Consider the following 15192-nt stretch of genomic DNA (forward strand, 5'->3'; position numbering starts at 1 on the left):
GTAACATGTCTAAGCCTGCTAGAATGAAAACACAACTCCTGATTTTGCTTTTGAATAAGCTTTCCATTTAAATGTTTATTTTTCCAATTAGTTATCAATACAGTATTGAAGTGTCAGGAACCATTAGGCAGTATCTAGCAGTAAGGCACGAATCAATCGTTGGGGAGGATGTAGCTCTTGACGTCCAAGTTGCTCCAGTTGAGAATGCAATCGAGCAGCCAATCTCGAGAGACACGCGGGATATTATGTTGAGTAGAGAAATCCTTGAGAGCCTCAGTTCGAGAGAGTGGTCTGGCCTGAAAAGATAGAAACATGTAGTCGAAGATAAAAGAATCAATAAACATACCGCTGGATCTTGATTTTGGCCGCCATGGCAGATAATAATTCCCTTTCGGCCATCCTTGTCGTTGATAAGCTCGTCCTCGTTCTCAACTACTTTCGCGCCCATGTTCAGCAAAAGCTCGTGCATGTTTGGCTTCGAGAGGCTGATATCGTAGGGTCGGCAAGTTCTGACGACGAAATCTCCGATCAAACCCTTCTTCTCTTTACCCATTCTTCTTCTAGACTTGTGTCTTCTCGACATTCTTGGCACATTCGGAGAGGTGTCCTTAATAAACAAGTCAAATTTGTTAGTCTTTTAAATTTCTTTTACCAGATCAAGGTCGCCGATAATTTCGTAATGATGCTCGTCAAGAACAAATCCTCTTTCAAGGCTGTCCTTGACCCAGTCGAGTGATACAATCCAGCAACCTTGAGCGATCCCGGCGATATACTTAAATGTTCGGTTGCATCGTCGAGTTGCATCATCAACGGCGACAACATGAGTGATGGATCTGCACATGCTGTTTCTGAAGGTGATGTTTTGGAAGCGGCTGGAGAAAGCCTTCACCATCAGTTTCGTTTCCCGCTCCGCTAAACAAAGGTTTGTTCTAATAAAGCATATCTTATTGCCAAACCTTTGGAAAGAGTAAGGACAATTTCCCCTTCGGACTGACGGGGCATCTGTCTCGTAGGTAAATGCTGAGATTGACTCTGAGACGGAATGATAAACGGACCGCTTGTTCCTCCGCCAATGGGACTCGGCGGCACCACGCCTGGCTCCATTTTGATGACTCCGTCAAGTGGGTCGTTCGGCTGAGGAGCATAGCTACCCTGCATCGCAGTCGACTGTAGATGCCCATCAGGATGAGCCGGACGAATAGAAGAGATTGGTACGTCTATAATGAACTGATAAAGGGGAGTATTAAAGAGTGTTGTTACCTGGCATGCCAATATTTCTGGACGAGCGCTTTGGAGTTGACATCGCCTGAATCGAGCTCTGTTCTTCATTTTGTGCTTCAGTGCTCTGAGATTCAATAACCGTCGCTGGCTCTTCAGTAAGGGTAGCCTCGTCGTCCTCATCCCCGAACAAGGCCATTGATGTATTGGAGGGCTGACTCGCGATATCCATTGTCTCCGGAGAGGCTTTCGTTTTACCAGTTCCTAAGAGAATTGAATTACACTTATTTTTTTTATTTTAACCTTGACTGGATTTGTTCAAGAGCTGCTCGGTCGGATTTTCATTGAAGAGATCTTCGATTTCGCTGTCGCTGGAAACTGGAGCAGTTTCAGGAGCTGCGACCGTCACGGGAGCTTTCGATTTGTTGAGGCCGTTCATATTTGACTTTTTAGAGTTTTTTCGTGGGTTTTCTGACAGTGTCTCGTCGTTCTTCTTGCCATCGTCAGTTGACTGCTCGGTGTTGGAAAGAGGTGAGTATGAAGTCGACTCTTCGTAGTTTTCCGTCGGCACATTGGATCCCTCAATGTTATTGCTGATGTCGGGCAGAGGAAGCTCTTCGAAAGGAGAGCTCTTTCTTTTTTTCGACTCCTTTGAGCGGGCGCCGTTTTCGTAGCAGCTTTTGGCCGCTGTTTTTTGTGATTCCAGAAAAGTTTCGAAGAGAGATGTCAAGTTCTGGATTTGTTTGCCGACGAGGGTAATTTCACTCGTATTCTCTTCACACTTTCGCTGGACATTCTCGAGCTTCTCTGCGAGATTTTTTTGAATAACCTCAAGATTGGTCACAGTTGACTGAGCTGCTTTTTCAACGATGCCTCTAAGGAGATGCACTTCATTCTTGACTTCTTGATTTTGCTCCCCAAAAGCACTCATTTCGTTTTCAATCTCTTTCAGCTGACTCTCGAAAATATTCTCCATATTTGCATTGACGCCCTGAACTTGTTCCGTCACTCGAACCATCTGCTGGGCAAACTCTTCTTCCATCTTTCCAGTAAGCGTTTGAAGCTCGGAGGATATCTGCACTTTTATTTGCTGGTTTTCGTGGCGGAGTCTAGCCTCAAGCTCACTGAGCTGCTCAGGAAGGGAAACGTCCATAAGCTTGTCTAATCTTCCTGGAACCTCTTTCCACCGAAGAATAATTTTGCATGCTTCTTCGCGACCCAAATCTATGTCTAATTTGGCTTCTACGGGTCCTACAGGGACTAGCGGAGAACAATTCTTTCTCAAGTCAATCTTCGTACTTTGAGGAACAGACTTGGCGTCAATGACACTTGGCATAGATTTCTCGGAGATTTTGGTGCTCTGAGGCGCTTCTTTAGCGTTGAATTCACCTCGACCAGACTCATTGCAAATCTTTGTACTTTGCGGCACATTATTCGGGTTGAAGTCGTGAATAATTCTGTCTTTAGGGAGTTCAGATCGAGTCATTTCGCCAATTTTTGTAGATTGAGGAAGACCATCAAAATTACCGCTGAAATGGGTGGTCTCCGAAAGCTGCTTCTTCTGAGCTGGAGTTTCCTCAGTTGGTTTATCTGGTACGTTCGAGAGAGATCTGCTCGAAGGTTTTGTGCGCGACTTTCGAGGAATGACTGTCTTATCCTCGTCGCTTGAGCTCTCGGAGGCTGATGGGACTCGTTTTTGCTTTATGCCGACTTCTCTCTTTCGGGGAAGGACTGGTTTCTTTGGCTCCGGAGACTCATTGAATGACTGTGACTGAGAAAGCATATCCTGGCTCATCGGTTGCAGCTGTCTTCGCGGCAAAGCGCCACGATTTCCGAGTGGCTGCGCTTTTGGGAAATTGCTTCGTTCTGGCTTAGGAGCTTGAGGTTTGGGGACGGGAGCAGCTTTCTTGGCGACTTTATCAGACTTTTTCGGGATCCTTACTAGCTCCTCTTCAGGAGGAGGAGTTGGTGTGCTTAGTGTATGCATCGTATTCACGTGTGGATCAGCCAGACGTTTTCGCGGAACATCTTTCTTCTTTGTCAGCTCTGGTTGAAGCTCTGGCTCGGGCTCACTCGACGGTTTATTGGAAGCTGATTTTCGTGAAGGTTTTGGGTCTGGGACAAGCTCAGGTTCACTGTCTTTTAAAAGGTCAGTCTCGAGTCACTGCTACGAAGAAAATTCTTGTAATTTACATATAATAAATATCTTTTTCTGACCCTTTCCTGAATCGTGAGAAGGCTTTGGATGGAAGGTGGGCTTTTTATGAAATTTCTTCGTGCTCTCGGTAGCGAATCCTCTTTCGAATGGATCTTGACGAAGATTGATTTCTTCGTTATAAGCCTGCGATTGAAAGTTGAATTGCGAGAGACCCTGAGTCTGCGTATGGGGAGCTTCTTCCTCTACAAGAAGATCGTAAAATTTTTCTTATGAAAATCAAGCAAGTAATACCTGTAGCGATTACATAATTATCAAAGACCTCCGCCAGCTTTAGGTGAAATTTGCCTGCCTTCCTGCCTTTATTTTTGGTTGCTTTTTGACCACTTCATAGACTTCTGATGTTGCGCGGCTAACCTCCTGCTCAACAAGAGTTGCCATAGTTTTTCGAGATAGACTATCTTAGTCTATCTATTATCTGAATAAGACTCTGATTCCAAATGAGGATATAATGAACATCTCATTGTTTTAAGGTAAAATGATGTGGCTCGACTGGAAAATGGAACAAGGAGGAAAGAACTTTTAGGATTCGTTGAAGGTTAATAGAATTAAACGCAGTTTGAAAGAAGTTTTTTTTGTACTGTTTTGGCTTGGCAAAAACGTCTGACATTTGAACGGAAAAATTCATCATATCGTTTTTGTTGAACATGAAAACAAGGTAAAAAAGGAGAAGAATGTGTAATTCAAGGATCAGCATCGTGAATGTGAGCGATGATTCTCGGTAGAATGATCATAACGCCTAGAATAATGGCGAAATACGCCATGCAGTAGAACGTTGACTTCTGGTTCGGGTAGTCGGGCGACCTTCGTTCGTGCGAACGCTGTGCCATGATATAAAGAGGCGCGGCACACAAGCCCAGTGGAAGGCAAAAGAGCAGCGCACAGAATAAACAAATTTGACTTTGAGAAGGGATTCTTAAGTGCCGAGTTGATATCAATCAATCATCAAGTTCTCCCCGCGCCTTGGTCCTTCCTCGTCTTGTGTCTCGTTGGTTGATGGACATGGAGGTTGTGCAGAATTGCTCGTACTGCGAGAGAGAATGAACTGCTGGACGGGCAAGGAAGCGCGCTGCTCGAGCTGCCTCGGGTCCGTAATTTGCCTGGAGAAGAGTGGCACCCGCGCGTAACTTTCTCGGTTGCAACTTTGTGCTTCTCCCTGGTGAACTGAACCATATTTTTCTTTCATGACATCTTCGTACGAAGGCGGCGATACGTCTGGATATGCGCCACTCATTATTTCAAGTCTGAAAGCATCTTCTCTAGCAAAGCGGACTTTGAGAAGCTTACAATCACGAAAATTGTTCAACAAAGAATTAGGAGATGGGACAAAAACCAATTCGAGTATAAGTATCAATTTTATTTTGTAGTTTTTTCTTCCAGGTCTTGGTGTACAGTCAAATGGCAATGGTTTCACTTTGAATACGCACTTGACTTCTGCGATCATGGAGGAATTCTCGTCTTCGGACTCTTTTTCTTCCATCTCAAGCTTCTCGTCTATGAGTGCAGGGGAACTTATTTGGCAAGACAACGTCGTTCCAGCATGACCATCACGATCAGCTTTCGCCGCTAATAATCTCAATGAGTCTCATCTATTTCTAAAAATAATTGGCGTTTATTGACAATGATTTTTGTGAAGAAAGCGTTAGCTTGTTGAAGAAAATTGTGATAAAACAAGTAGGAGAAGGGGTAGGGTAAACACAGGCCAAGTGAAATAAGTGGGGATCGGGAGACGGTGACTCGAATCTTCCGAGTCAGTAGTACGAAGAAGAGTCATAGTCCGTGCCATACTCCGTGGACGAATTCGAAGGCACCTCTTTGACATCGTTGAGAAACTGATGGAAGTTGTACTATAAACATTGATTCCCTTTGCAAAGTCAACGAAAGAAAAAGAAAGCTATTAGTAGCAGTTGGACAACGCCAAATAGGTTACTCTAAAATAAGCTGCCATGTAGGTGTTCTCAAAACGTAATGGGCATTTAGGGGCGTCCACACTCGGTTAGCAGTGACTTTTAATAATCGACGAACTCAAGTACCCTTGCGCTAATAATGACAATAATGGCAAGGCCGATTCCAACGAAGGCAGCGTATTTGTAGCGGCTGTTGTAACGAATCAGGCCTGTTGAATCGGATCTATCGTAGGCACCTTTCGCTTGAAAGTAGTAAATGCAGGCAAGAACTGCGCAGGGCCATCCGCCACAACACCAGACAAAGACAAGAGGGCAGACACTGTGGATTGTTCTAAATTGCTCTTTGCTTGAAAAACTAATTCGTTCTAGATATATTTTGAACGGTTCCTAGGGGGATCTTCGTTGAATTGCTGCTGAACGTGCATTGTGTTCTGAACAGGCTGTTGCGAAACGAGGTGATATCCAGGCTGAAGAGCTGGCCCAGCTTGCTGAGGCATTGGATAACCTTGAGCTGGTGAATAGTACGGAGTAGTGTTGACTGGCGCGTAAGGAGGTTGATTCGCCGCGAATTCAGGATTGCTGGCGGCGTAAGATACCGCCATCGACGGGTTGTAAGGAGGTGGAGCCGCACCAGTCTGATGTGGCTCTGACAAAAATGAAAAGGTTTCTCTTGAATAATGAACAAACCTATAGTTGGAGCGGAGGCTTCCTTCGGTGCACCCATTTCTCGATTTCACAACAAGCCTGAAATCAGAACAACGTTAAAAAGGGAGATACAAAGGCTTCACATGCGCTTGCGGAGGTGCGGAGATTTAATCAGAAATTTTAAAATTATAAGTATCCGTTTTTGGATGTAGTTTCTTCTTCCAGATTTTCTAGGAATAACGGCGGTATGTTCACACCTTCGTCTGTTGGTGAAGTGAGAACATCTCGATGACAGACTCTTATCGAGTCGTATCCTCAATTTCTTCCTCTGTTCCCAGGGAAGAACTTTGCTTTGTTCGCGGCAAGTGTGCGAGTAGCCTCATTTTAACGTCTGGAAAGGGCGAATGTTATTTTAGGGTAGAGAGTAATTATAATCAGTAGAAATCTTCCAGTTTGTTGCAGTTAACGCATCACATTCAAAATAAAGTTATAAGTATCCGTTTTTAGGTAGAATCCGAGTTTCGGAGAGTTTTTCGATTCTCGAGCACTCTGACGCACTCTTCCTGGAACGCTTCTTTATTCATACCCTGTTCTAGGTACGGTAGCAGAGAAGTTGAATACTGGAACATCTGATTCTCCAGGACCGCTTCTTTCTTAATTGCTCGTTTCGCGCATAATGCGCGATTAGCCTCAATTTTCTTTCATTCTAAAAGTATTCAGTGTTACTCTTCGAAAAAATAAAGGTCAATATTAAGATAAAATAGATGTGAAAATGTGCAGTTGAGATATGATATTTTATAAGTATCCGTCTTTTGGAAATGTTTCATTGTTTATCCGGGTTTTCCGTCTTGATTCTCGAACTTTCCCTCTTCAGGAGTTCTACCTCTCGTTTTCTTCTCTTCTCGCATCAGTTTCACTTTCTGAAAAATAGACTGGGTTAGATCGAAGATCAAGGCCAGACTTGATTAGAAAAAACAAATCAGAAGAAAAAAGATTGAATACTGTCTGGGGACGTGACTCATTCCTTTATACAATGATTCCAAGCTGTCTAGACTCGGCAATCTGTGTTGAAAACCTGAGTAAGGCTCTGGATAGCGGCTTCGAGGCATGACGACTTCAATCTTTTTTAAAACTGACTCAGGTTTACAACGCATATTCCGGAGCATAGCAATGTTTAAGCCTACAATAATTATCAGAAAATTATTCCACTCAAGAATTTCGAGAATTCGGATTTGAGGAAATTTTTTTCACAAGCTGGGACTTTTTAAAGTTCTCACCCTCTCTCTCTTTGTTTATTTACAGTTGAAGATATTTATGTTCTCTCGGAGAAAACAAAAAAAAAAACACGAAATGCGAGGTTATCGATAAGCAAGCGAAAATATAATGAGTTTTGAGAGGAATCTCCTCTGCGATGCGATTGAGTGCGTGACATGAAGACGGGAATCTGATTGGCGCTCGAAATCGCGCGCGAACTTTTGAAAATTCAAAAACTCAGCGACTTTTTCAGCCAGTCAGAATTTTGGCGAGTTTTCAAGATAGGCAGATTTTAAGTAAAACGGAAAGTGCGTAATTATAGAATAAATAGACACACATAGTCAATAGAATTAACAGAAAGTTAGAGAATAATTCTAGCGTCAGAAAAGCCAAGTAGATCGCTAAGGATGTCTTGAACAGCTCTAGAATGATTCTGAAGATCGTTCGCAAGATTGCCAATACTTTCTTTGAGTTCCCAAGCAGCAGAATCAAGGCGCTAGAATTATCAAATATACTTTACTTTTCAAAAGCATTTTACCTTCCAATGACGATCAGGTTTTCAAAGTTGACTGTTTCAACTTGGCCAGGGTGATATTCTTGAAGCCATTCGTAAATCGTAATCGCTTGATTTTCGCTTATTTTCATTTGTCTCGTGTCAAAAATGTTATTCTCCAATTTGCAGTTTCGAAACTGTGAAAATCTCCGCCGGCGCTGGATTCGCACTCATCCTCCTTATCGCCTTTGTTCACCAGTAAGAATCATTTTATTCTGGGAATTTTGAAAAGGTTTGCGTTTTTTCCTTTTCCGCGTGGGTGGAAGAGCAGAAAAGTTGGCTCGATCCTTGCTCATCCTGACCCAGCTGCCGAGAAATCGATATTGTCCACTGTAGGAGGCGATCGCTGAAAATACGACTGTACTCGGACCGTTTGAGTTGATAAGAAGGAAGAATCAATTGAATTCTTATTCGTTAAATTAATTTATCTCTCCAAAAATGAATTCAACTACTCCCTGTAGAGCCATAAAGTCAGCTATCGCTTCCAACACTGGCTCTTTGTGACTGGCTCTTTGTGACTGGCAGCTGGGCTCGCAACCTGCGAAATCTGAGTCAGGGTTTTGAAATAGCTTACATGAAAAGCCGCGCAGCGGCTTACTTTAAATTGAATCTACGATGGAAATGCGCGGCTTTTCATGAAAGCTTTTCCAAAATCCTTACTCAGGTTTGCACAGGTTGAGGAGCTAAGCACTTGAAGATTATCTCTGGGTAAAGACTGTAGCCTATAGTCGATAACGAAATCTTCCAATTTTTAGAGTTTAATTTCAATGAAAATCCTATTTTATTCTTCAAAAGCAATCTCGTGACGCTGTAAATTTAGTGTACGCAAGTTTACGTAAAGCGCATAAATCAATATAAAACAAATATAACCGTTTGAATTGCGTTCAGATCTGAGAACCGCGTTGAGGCCGTTAGAATGGACTCCAAGCCCGCAATTTTCAAGGGCCTAAATTCATCACTCTCGCTTTTTAAATTTCGCCAGTAGTGGAGTCCATGGGTAATTGAGCCTCAATGCAGAGCGGATTCGGATTGCGATGAGCTACCACGGCCGGTCTTCCAGTAGGCGAGACTACGAGCAGCGTGGCTCTCGAGACAGGAACGGAACTCTCCTTCTGCAATTACTATTGTAACAGAAAGGAAAATAAGCGAGAGACACTCCGGGAAAGAAGCTACGAGGATAGAAGAGGCCATAGATCTTACGGCAGAGAGACGTCGCGGTACGATCGCGAAAGAAGAGAGCCCCGCAATTTCTATTCCTCTGTAAGTCTGATTGTAGCCGGGTATTGTTCACTTTCATCAAATTCGATTCAGAACCACCGCAGATGGCGAGACACATATCAAGCTGGTGACCGAGACGGCTCTGGTGGACATACTCTTTATCCAGTGCAGTCCCGAACGCAGTCTGGTACCTTCAATCAGTACGACTACAAAAACGTAAGCTCCTCCTTCTCAATTATCGTAATACTCAAATTCGGTAGACAAACTTCAAGAAGGAATTCAATATCACAAAGAAGCCCAAAGATCTGCCGAAAAAACCTGGGTCTGACTCGGAAAATAGCGACGAGGAAGACGACAAAACTGCGAAACCAGTGCCACATTCTTCCAACCAGGTTCAAAAGCAGCCTTCATATGGGCTTCGCTTCAACGACGAGGAAGGATCTGATGAAAATGAGCAATACAACTACGCGAACGACGATGCTCTTTTTATGCAACAAGCTTCAACTGGTTTTCAGGACGATTCGTTGAATATGTTCCAGGTACATTTTTAAACGTCTCTCTTGACCGTAAATTTATTGATAGGGAATGAAATCAGCGAAGAAAAAGAAGAGAAAGCGAAAGAGAAAGAATCCAGAAGGAGAAGACGCTCCTGAATTGACCCAAGAGCAGGCTTCTTTGCGTGAGCAGGCGAAAAAAGAGTGGGAAGCTGTGAAGCAACTGCCGAGCGGAAGTGGAGAACTGAAAGCGGATAATTCGGACGAAGAGCAAAGCTCTGGTGAGCTTCTTTTCCCGATTCGTTCATTTATTCCCTAGGCATGTCCGGAAGAGCGAAATGGGGAAAGAAAAACAACAAGAAACTGATGAAGGTGGCGCACATTCCAATGGCTCCACTGCTCTTTCAAAAAGCAAAGGGCGTTCTTGGAGACGCATCACTCGAAAAGAATGAGAACAAACCGTTCGAAGAAATGAGTAGCGAGGAAAGAGCGAGAAAGGTGAAGTTTTTGGCAAAAGAAGAAGAAGACGCACAGGTGGAGTACCAGAGCTGGAAACGGGATTACACGAGGTTGGTGATTCATTTCCGCCGTTTTTACGAAAATATTTAGTTGGTTTGTTGATACTTTCACAATGCGAGGGTTGCTAAACGGGCAAGATCCGATCGAACTATTGAAGAAAACTGAAGTTGACGGCTTCAAAGATGTTGACAGAGCGGTTCAAGATGAAGCTGCTAAAATTAGACAATACTTCCTTACTTTCAAAATCGGTAACTACGATCCCAGAATTCCCTGATTGACTTGTCTGTTCAGTCGATATGAAAACGAAAAAGTGTCAAAAGGACTTGGAGAAGTTCAAAAAGAAGCTTTCCGAAAGTGCGAAAAGCGTCGAGCAATGACTCGTTTTCAGTTTACTTTTTAACAATCTGTCTGGCAAAAAGCGACCAAAACGAAACTAAATATGAATCATCTTTCTATAATAAAACCCTGATGACTTGAGTCAAGCAAGCTTCCCTTACAAATGGCATAAGAATACCAGTTCAGATTGGGAGAGTTGAAACCGCTGCAGTTTGTAGTAGTGGGACGAGTTTGGATGAGCTAGGATGAGTCACCTAGCAATGAAAGCAGGATTGGTTCGTGGGGAAGCTTATTGACAGGATTGGCGGTGCCGCGTCACTCGCCCCGGGGGCCCGTTGGCTGAGCTCACTGTGTTCCGTGTGATTGGCTGATCCGCCTGCTGACTCGGCTCAAACTCGAAGGGGAGCTGAGCCCCTCCTCTGAGACACTCAAAGCAACTCTGCGTCTCTCCGTTAGACGGCCTCCCTGTAACCCTCATGTAAAGCAGACCTAACTCGCTAAGTACGCGAACATCTCAAACAGCTGAAAGAGCTGATGAGCTCAAGAGAGCAAAATGGACATGCCCAGAGCTTGCCTCCAAAAAAGCGCGTTCTCGTCTCTTCCCAACAGGCCACGATCGCCGAGCGACAGCCAGAGAATAACATGACAGCGGTAGGTTAAACTATCAAACACACATGTCCTGAGCATGTCTATTCCGCTTTGCTTCGTTCGCATGCTCCTTGAAATTGCCGTTTTGTTAATTACTGATATGTTCTTCCTTGCTGGAAGGTTTTTTGATCGCTTGAATGAGAAACTTTGTTCTTGACTGTTGCTTAACGCGCCTGATTACAGTATGTGTTGAATGTGACTGGCAGCATTTCAATTTTCAAAAGAAAGGAAGCGAACCACATTAATCAATCCGTGCAGATTTACTTTCAGACTCAGAAGATCACGCAGGTACCCGTGGTTGTGCGGACGCAATCGATGGCCACGCCGATCGTGATGGCCTCCTACCCTGTCCAGTCGACCAGCTGTATACCGACCATGTACATCCCTATGCCGATTCAAGGAAACCATCAGACCACCGTTCAATACGGTGCGGCTACGTATCAGACTGCCAGTCAACCAGTTGTTAAAGTACAGGTACTTCATTGCTGATCGATAATTTTATGCTTGCTTTGGATACTCCCCAGAAGTCGAGAAAATCTTACCTGGTTGATTTAAGACGGTGCAATACAGCCCGCAGAAACCTGTGGTAACGAATGGAATCACGCACGCAATCAAGATGGCTCCAAAACGTACGAACGCAGTTCCCGAAGCTCAGAAGACAGTGACTTACATCACGGGCCACAACATAGGGCAGCGCGTGGAAGCGCCTAAACAACAAATCGTGATGGCGTCACCAAAGATGACAACCGGCTTTATCAGGGCGGTTCAACCCCCGCAGAACATTCAGCGCAGCATCAAACTCGGTAAGAGGGTTCCAAAAGAAAGCAACAGAGTTTCAGAGATCATAAACTTCTATCACGATTTTTAATTAGTTTCTGTTTCGAATTTAACTATTTGATCTTGCTTCAAAGAAGCTTTTACATCAAATTACGACCTAGTCATAAGCTTACATAAAAGAATTCCAAGCGGAGCACTACTGTGTCAAATATGTACGGTATTTTATACCTTATTTTAGATTCTGGAGCTTCTTGCGTTCCCGACGTAAAGATCGACACTCAGGCTCCGATAAAATGTAAGTAAGCGCGAAGAAGGTATTCGTCAAATCTTACTCGGGCGTTGGTCATACTTAATTTTTAGATTATCAGTTGAAGAAGCCAAATCAGAACTTTGTGCCTGTGCAACAGCCGGAAGTGTCGAACACGAGCTTGTCAATGCCGGAGTCGACAGATTGCTTCTTCAAAGGGAGCACGATCACGCTCGAGAATGGCGAGTGCAAGAAAATCGAGGATCTGAACCAAGATGACTTTGTCAAGGTGCGCCCTCGTCACTAAATCAATCTCTAGTTGCCTTTTCAGTGCGCGCAAGTGACGACGGACAAGAAACTCATTCGAAGTGTGTTGACGGAAATGACAGAGATGAAGATGAAAAGCGCGATGGTTAGTCTCCACTTCCGTGTGCAGGTCACCGGACAAAATGTAAGTCCGCGTTTCTTTTCTTCAAAAATTTTGACTTTGTTCAGGTAATAGTGGAAGCGCCAACAAATTACCCATACTTTACAAAGGACGGTTGGGCCTCCGTCGATCCTTTAGCTACTGAACGCAGTTACAGACTTAAATGCAGGTACTGCTTCGTGCATTCGTTTTAGGTGCTTTATCGACCTGCTTTCAGAAAATTAGCGAAGGGAGATGAGATCTTTTCCATCGAAAAAGAGTCCTCCGACGAGCAAGAAAGCCAGTTCATCCCCGTTTCCTCCTCTGTCTCTTCCAGCCAGCCCCAGAAAAAGAGCATCATCGAAACAACATTTGGTAGTGGTGGAGCGTTCCGTCCAATTCACGAAAAACCAATGTCCGAATATCGCGCCAACTTCCCCACAATCACTTCTAATACGCTGCAGAGTTGCAACTCGCACGCTCCACTCGAGCAAGACTGCAGCGAACGCAACTTCTTTCGAAACCGACTCGATAGCAGAGGGAAGAAACTGAGAAAGCGTAGAGCTTCTGATTCTGATGTAAGTTTAGCTGGCGGCGTTTATTCGTAACGCTCTTTAGATCCGGAGAGAACGTCGTAGCGAAAGTAGATAGCGGCGCCCTCTACAAATCAAAGTATTCGCTTTTGAAACTGCCACCGCGTGAAAAACCGACCGATCTTGCTCAGAAAAAAAACAAGGACAACAACAACAATCTCCAAAAAACCAACAACCGACATTTACATGAAGAAACAAAAGAAGCGACTGGACTGGTTCCGAAACAAGGCCCTGCTCAAGCAACAAGTAGTATCTGTGGACTTCGCTGATTTACTTTTAATCAATCTGAACGACGACTTTATATTCTGCTGTTTTTCACTTCGCTCAACCAAAAATATAGCTAATCGTTTTGCCAAGTGTACTCGTAAGCGGATAGACCTACGCAGACAAACAAGCTTCTCGCACGTTGCAAGTCGGTATGAGTTTATTTCAGTGTTTTAATCACAATTCAATTCTGGCACCTTCCGCGTCTCGCGCTCGTTTCCACTCCTCGAAGAGCTCTTGCTCTTTTCGGCGAATCGCTTCGTGATCCTCTCTGTCGAACGCGTCGAAGAGCTTTTTGACTTTTGTCTCGTCACTCAGTTGCACTTCGTCTTTGTCCAGAATCGCTGTCAAGTTAGCAAGCATTTTTTCCCCTTTGAGGAATGCGTTTCGGTGGTGATCAGCAGCATCAAACATAGAAGTCAGGAGTTCGTCCGCCTTCGATCCGACGTAGTCCAGCTGCGTCAGTACCTCATGCATCGTTTTGATCAGATGTTTGCCAATTTCAGCCTAATTTATTATTTTTGAATTATTAAAAAGTCTCAGGCAAAATTTCTACCTGCTTTAGAGAGAGAACAGAAGCAGCAGTGCCACCAGCGAGGATATTTGCGTTTTCAGTGATCGGCGCGGTCGGAAATTCCATCGTATCGCTTATTTTTTTGATTTCGAAGTCGCCATATTTCGTCTTCAATTTGTCACCGATCTTCAACGACTAAAACCGTATACATAAAATGAACATAAGTAAAACTTACCTTGGTAGCTTTGAGTTTCGCTCCTCCAGAAACAGCGACGTAGACGAGATGATCTGGCGTCAGTCGAATTTCCCAATCATCTTCTGCTTTCACGTGCTTCATATACGCAAGTTTTCTGTATGTTTTTTTATAGTTGCCAATTATCGTCGTGCATTCGTACTCGCCAGTTTTATCGTTGTATGAAAGAACTTCGTCCCCTCTGAAATTTTGTAAGTATAATATCGCCGAAAAATGTATCATCGGTAGCTCAATGCAATTACCTTGTCAGCTCTTCGAAATCGATTAACTTGAAAAAGTTTCCACAGGCAATAGCATGCTCTATTGTCGAGAAAGAGAACGTCGATACATCAATTCCTGGCAAACTTCTATCGCCGAAGCAATTTACAACGGACCAGGTAAGAAACAAACTCTTAGTGATCATGCTCATTTTTGATTATTTTCTTGAAAGAATCGAGCTCTTACGAAAATTCAAAATAGCAGATCAAATATTTTTCTGCCGTACTAGTCACATAAACATTTTCTATTTGCTCGAGGGGAGATTCTCCTTGGAGTTGAAACCAAGAAATACTTGCTGAGTGAAATATGTATTCAAAAATAAAATGGAAGAAGAAAAGTGGTCAGAAATGAGTGGCGAACATTCGCTGTAAATTGCCGAGCACGTCGTCATCTATCAAGCGCTTTTTGTAGACTCGTGAGTGGAATCCGCGGGTCTTAGTCTTTAGGTTCCATCAACTGTTTATTTCGAATGAATAAAATTAATGTTTTTTGAACCATCAGTAGTAATATACCTGAACGGGGTTTTGCCTCAGAAAATTCGCTGAAACATGCTCTGATTGGCTCATTCATATTGGCGGACTTATCGCTGATTGGCCAGAGGCAGGGGATAATCTTTTTAATCCTTCGCGCTGATTGGCCGATCTTGACACTAATCCCCAGTTGAACTTGACTAATCCCCCTTTGAACTTGACTAATCCCCTGTTGAACTTGACTAATCCCCTGTTGAACTTGAACTTTGAACTTGTCACGTACGCAGATTTAATCACGTACGATTTTGCCTTAGGTGTGTTCCTAAACCCCTAGAGACATGTCACGCGCTTGGAAGATTCTAGTTAAATTTCTTTTATTGCGTCATCGCCTGTATAAAATCGA

The 15192-nt window shown here is 43.7% G+C and overlaps 5 protein-coding genes and 1 long non-coding RNA gene across 10 annotated transcripts; 2 read left to right on the plus strand and 4 right to left on the minus strand.

Annotated features, from left to right (window-relative positions):
• Positions 1-64: 64 nt before the first annotated feature.
• Positions 65-3379, minus strand: LOC145708007 (uncharacterized). The gene is made up of 6 exons (XM_081785612.1): positions 1522-3379; positions 1261-1482; positions 957-1217; positions 653-912; positions 347-607; positions 65-296 (listed from the first exon to the last, which is right to left on the minus strand). Exons 1-6 carry the CDS (start codon positions 3203-3205, stop codon positions 153-155), a joined length of 2832 nt encoding a protein of 943 aa, XP_081641738.1. The 5' UTR covers positions 3206-3379; the 3' UTR covers positions 65-152.
• Positions 3380-3891: 512 nt separating this feature from the next.
• Positions 3892-6687, minus strand: LOC145708695 (uncharacterized). Of its 3 annotated transcripts, XR_014134855.1 has the most exons (5): positions 6028-6687; positions 5728-5986; positions 5467-5659; positions 4396-5280; positions 3892-4333 (listed from the first exon to the last, which is right to left on the minus strand). XR_014134855.1 is itself a non-coding variant. In XM_081786389.1 (4 exons), the coding sequence occupies exons 1-4, from the start codon at positions 6062-6064 to the stop codon at positions 5185-5187; spliced, it is 585 nt and encodes a 194-aa protein (XP_081642515.1). In that variant the 5' UTR covers positions 6065-6687; the 3' UTR covers positions 3892-5184. The 3 variants fall into 3 exon arrangements, 2 of the variants coding, with proteins under 2 accessions (XP_081642515.1, XP_081642514.1); XM_081786389.1 differs by having other exon boundaries at positions 3892-5280; XM_081786388.1 differs by lacking the exons at positions 5467-5659; positions 5728-5986; positions 6028-6687 and having other exon boundaries at positions 4396-5442.
• Positions 6688-6718: 31 nt separating this feature from the next.
• LOC145707346 (uncharacterized) lies at positions 6719-8540 on the minus strand. Its single transcript, XR_014134746.1, has 3 exons — positions 7778-8540; positions 7263-7735; positions 6719-6905 (listed from the first exon to the last, which is right to left on the minus strand). It is a non-coding gene; the product is annotated as an uncharacterized LOC145707346 (long non-coding RNA).
• Positions 7554-10500, plus strand: LOC145707345 (uncharacterized). Its single transcript, XM_081784865.1, has 8 exons — positions 7554-8886; positions 8957-9052; positions 9104-9226; positions 9271-9549; positions 9593-9785; positions 9824-10073; positions 10114-10271; positions 10315-10500. Exons 1-8 carry the CDS (start codon positions 8827-8829, stop codon positions 10398-10400), a joined length of 1245 nt encoding a protein of 414 aa, XP_081640991.1. The 5' UTR covers positions 7554-8826; the 3' UTR covers positions 10401-10500.
• A 40-nt stretch (positions 10501-10540) lies between these two features.
• LOC145707347 (uncharacterized) lies at positions 10541-13382 on the plus strand. 3 transcript variants are annotated; one of them, XM_081784866.1, is made up of 9 exons: positions 10541-11010; positions 11266-11481; positions 11564-11810; positions 12023-12079; positions 12145-12320; positions 12363-12482; positions 12527-12627; positions 12676-13015; positions 13056-13382. In XM_081784866.1, exons 1-9 carry the CDS (start codon positions 10894-10896, stop codon positions 13086-13088), a joined length of 1407 nt encoding a protein of 468 aa, XP_081640992.1. In that variant the 5' UTR covers positions 10541-10893; the 3' UTR covers positions 13089-13382. The 3 variants fall into 3 exon arrangements, with proteins under 3 accessions (XP_081640992.1, XP_081640994.1, XP_081640995.1); XM_081784868.1 differs by having other exon boundaries at positions 11278-11481; XM_081784869.1 differs by having other exon boundaries at positions 11284-11481.
• A 66-nt stretch (positions 13383-13448) lies between these two features.
• On the minus strand, positions 13449-14895 carry LOC145707746 (uncharacterized). The gene is made up of 4 exons (XM_081785317.1): positions 14304-14895; positions 14044-14242; positions 13851-14003; positions 13449-13801 (listed from the first exon to the last, which is right to left on the minus strand). Exons 1-4 carry the CDS (start codon positions 14468-14470, stop codon positions 13472-13474), a joined length of 849 nt encoding a protein of 282 aa, XP_081641443.1. The 5' UTR covers positions 14471-14895; the 3' UTR covers positions 13449-13471.
• Between the last annotated feature and the right edge of the window lie 297 nt (positions 14896-15192).

Source organism: Oikopleura dioica, chromosome XSR, assembly GCF_907165135.1.
Source record: "Oikopleura dioica chromosome XSR, OKI2018_I68_1.0, whole genome shotgun sequence".
In the NCBI taxonomy this organism is placed as follows: domain Eukaryota; kingdom Metazoa; phylum Chordata; class Appendicularia; order Copelata; family Oikopleuridae; genus Oikopleura; species Oikopleura dioica.